The 3,354-nt window shown below is 46.9% G+C and overlaps 1 protein-coding gene across 1 annotated transcript; it reads right to left on the bottom strand.

Annotated features, from left to right (window-relative positions):
- Positions 1–554: 554 nt before the first annotated feature.
- On the bottom strand, positions 555–2,095 carry LOC142795013 (high-affinity choline transporter 1-like). The gene is made up of 2 exons (XM_075885972.1): positions 1,951–2,095; positions 555–698 (listed from the first exon to the last, which is right to left on the bottom strand). The coding sequence occupies exons 1-2, from the start codon at positions 2,077–2,079 to the stop codon at positions 555–557; spliced, it is 273 nt and encodes a 90-aa protein (XP_075742087.1). The 5' UTR covers positions 2,080–2,095.
- Positions 2,096–3,354: the final 1,259 nt, after the last annotated feature.

The raw sequence follows: 3,354 nt of genomic DNA, 5'->3' as shown, positions 1-3,354 counted from the left end.
GCATTGGATTCAATGTTGCACCTGTTTTAAGCGATATCTATATGGTTGCCAGTCATGCGAGTGCTCTTTGCGTATGACATCAGTTACATCTGTATGGGGCGGTAATATAAAAATAGAAAGAAACAAGCGGTGTGTGGCAGTAGAGTATTCAACTCTGGAATTCGTTCAACTCGTTACGTTCTTATGAGTATGTTACTCTGTAGACGTACAGTACAGTCCGCGCGGGAAATTGCGCGGAAAAACGAGCGGATGTGTCACGAAATCTTTTGTCGCATGAATGGCTTGCTCTGAGACGATTCAAAGCACTACAGCCAAGACTAGCGGACGACGAAAGAGCACCACCAACAACGCTGACTGCGCCTGCCTGAAACACGTCGCAGCCGCTAGATGGCGCCGGGTAGACGCCACGTGCTCCGGTGTTCCTTTTAACAGTGAACTGCTCAGTACAACCTTACGCGTCAGCGACACGAATGATAACCAACTTACACAAGCTTGTTAAACGTATAGAATATGGAAAACGCCCACAAATGGTGAGCAGTGCTTCCGATTGATTCTCATCGATACGTACTAGTGGTCTTAGCCGTTGCTCCGATGACCATTGGTGGAACGGCCATAAAGACGCAGCCTAAAGCAGCCACGTAAGATAGCATCTCAGCGGCGAAGTCGCTGTTGGAACCCAGTACGCACTGAAAATATACCTGCAATGGAGCAACACAAAACACCGTGAAACTGCCATTTGATATAGGCTAAAGACGGTTGATTGATATGTGGGGTTGTAGGATTTGTCTGCAGGATGGTTCGCTTAAGGAGATAACTCTGTTAAACCGGTATACATTGCCGCCATTACCTGCATGTCTTTGCTTGAGCATCACGTAAATAATCCCTTTAATATTAGTTGGGTGTAATTGAATCACGTGCGGTATTGTAAATCCGCCCACCATGTAACGGCTCTTTCGGGAAATTAACTCCAGGTGCTAACGTCCGGAAGCTGCGATATGATTATAAGAAACGGTGCGTAGTACAGGACACTGGAAACATGGACCACGTCGTTTTTTTTTAAGTCCTTTTAAATCTATAAGTACACGGGTGTGTAGCACTTCGCCTTCATCGAAACTCGGCCGCGATACGACCCCGCTACCTTCGGTTAAGCAGTTCAGAATAACATAACCATAAACCACCGCGGCTAGTGTTTTCTACGGGGGGCATTTTTTTTTATCTGCTGAGCATTATTGTTTATAAAATTGACGTTTTCCACGATCTCAAACATTGGCCTTTGAAGGCTGACATAAAACGTTCTTTGCCTTTAGAGTCACATTAAGATAATATGAACCGAACTTGACTGGTTGAATCGGTTCCGTGACTATATACACGATCGTGCTTGTAGAGTTGGCTGTTCTGCGTTCCTGACCATATGACAAGATATCGCAATTAAGTCTGTACTATATGTAGCCCTTAATTACAGCGCATTGTCAAGATTTGGGCGCACGTTAAAGAACCCTATAGGTGGTCGAAATTTCCGGAGCCCTCCACTACGGTGGTGGGTTTGCTGTGGTTTTGGGACGTTCAACCCCACATATCAATCAATCAATCAATCAATCAATCAATCAATCAATCAATCAATCAGCCCTGCCGTGGTGGTCTAGTAGCTAAGGTACTCGACTGCTGACCCGTAGGTCGCAGGATCGAGTCCCGGCTGCGGCCGCTGCATTTCCGATGGAGGCGGGAATGTTGTAGGCCCGTGCGCTCAGATTTGGGTGCACGTTAAAGAACCCCAGGTGGTCGAAATTTCCGGAGCCCTCCACGACGGCGTCTCTCATAATCACATGGTGGTTTTGGAACGTTAAACCCCACATATCAATCAATCAATCAACCAACCAATCAATCAATCAATCAATCAATCAATCAATAGCACCTTGTCAAATTTGGCGTGCCTTCGTATGTAGTACCCACCTGCCACGGTATGCCTCCGAGGGCGGTCATGAGAAAGTCGTCGAGCAGCTGGCCCGCTTTTGAGAGCGAGACTTTGCCGACCCAGTCGGTCTCGGGACCTCTGACGGTTCCCACGGCGCGCCCTTTCATGACGTAAGGTACGCAAATCCACTGCAAGCGAGACGTTTTAGTACGGCGTCAAATCGTGACAGCAATCACAAGAACGCTTATTATTTTTGGAGGCGAAAGGCTTGGATGCCTCATTAAAAAAAAGGTTGGCTGTCGCCTTCGAGATCGCCTCTGGCGATTGCGTAAGGGACTCTGAGTTTCTGAAAAATACCCCTAGCAGACCTCAGAGAAGATGTGACGAAGAGGCAGGAATGAGTACAAACATTTTGTGACAATTATTTTACGAACCTAATGCAGGAAGAAAAACACAAGCTACCGGAACAAAACAATACATAAGCAAGAAAAACAAGATACACGTCTACATACGCATGCGTACGACGCTTCGATGATAGGGATGATATGTTTATGCACTAGTTAATAAATAGGCATGACTTTTTAGCGTCAACATAATGTTTATTGTTTCTAGCAAATATCACAAACGTGAAATCTTGTATACAGCTTCTGATGGCAATCGTCTTCATAATTTCCAATGCGCTTTCTCAAAGCCTGCGCACTGATTAGCCAAACGGTTGAACTTCGAGATGGCCAACTACGCATTTTGCAGAAACAGCCAACCAAGAAAGCAAAATTTGCGATGACTCGTGGTAAAAATGTGTCAGCATTACCAGAGTCCTCCAAAGGACTGGGACTGGGACTGTTTGGTAACCTCCAGTTACCTTCTTGACGTCGACGGCCAACATTAAGCCACATAGACCTGAGTAAGGTTTCTTTTTAGGGGGGGGGGGTCATTTCAGCATCCCCCTCCCTATTAGGTCAATGTATGGGGCAGACAGCGCCCTCTATTCCCCCACTTAGGCGACTAGGGGGCGCCCGGCCACCCCTCTGCTCCCCTCCCGTTCGCACGCTTATGTATATAGGCAGAAGCAGTTATCATCAGCAAGGCCATTTGTTGAACTCCGACTTATTTCACTAAAAACATATTTCTGAATTTAATTACCTTGATAGCCAGCAACAACCCCTCACTTGTTAGAATACTTTGCCTTTCGCCAATATTACGCGTCACGTATAGGCTTCAGACAAACTCACGCAACATGAGCGATGAAGAAAATCATCACGCGACGACGTAATCTTGTGATGTCATCGTGACGCGACACGTTGCCGACACTTGTGAAGTCATCGTGACGTCACGATGACGTCGTCGCACGGCATCGTCGCTCGGTCAAACGCTGCGCCGATCTCGTAGGCAGACCAGCATGAGCTTCGAATTCCTCTGATGCCGGAGGCAATGCCCAACCA

The sequence above is a fragment of the Rhipicephalus microplus genome, unplaced genomic scaffold, assembly GCF_043290135.1.
Source record: "Rhipicephalus microplus isolate Deutch F79 unplaced genomic scaffold, USDA_Rmic scaffold_525, whole genome shotgun sequence".
NCBI classification, from domain to species: Eukaryota; Metazoa; Arthropoda; class Arachnida; order Ixodida; family Ixodidae; genus Rhipicephalus; species Rhipicephalus microplus.
Note: the sequence above shows the minus strand (reverse complement) of the source record. Positions and strands in the feature narration are given on the sequence as shown.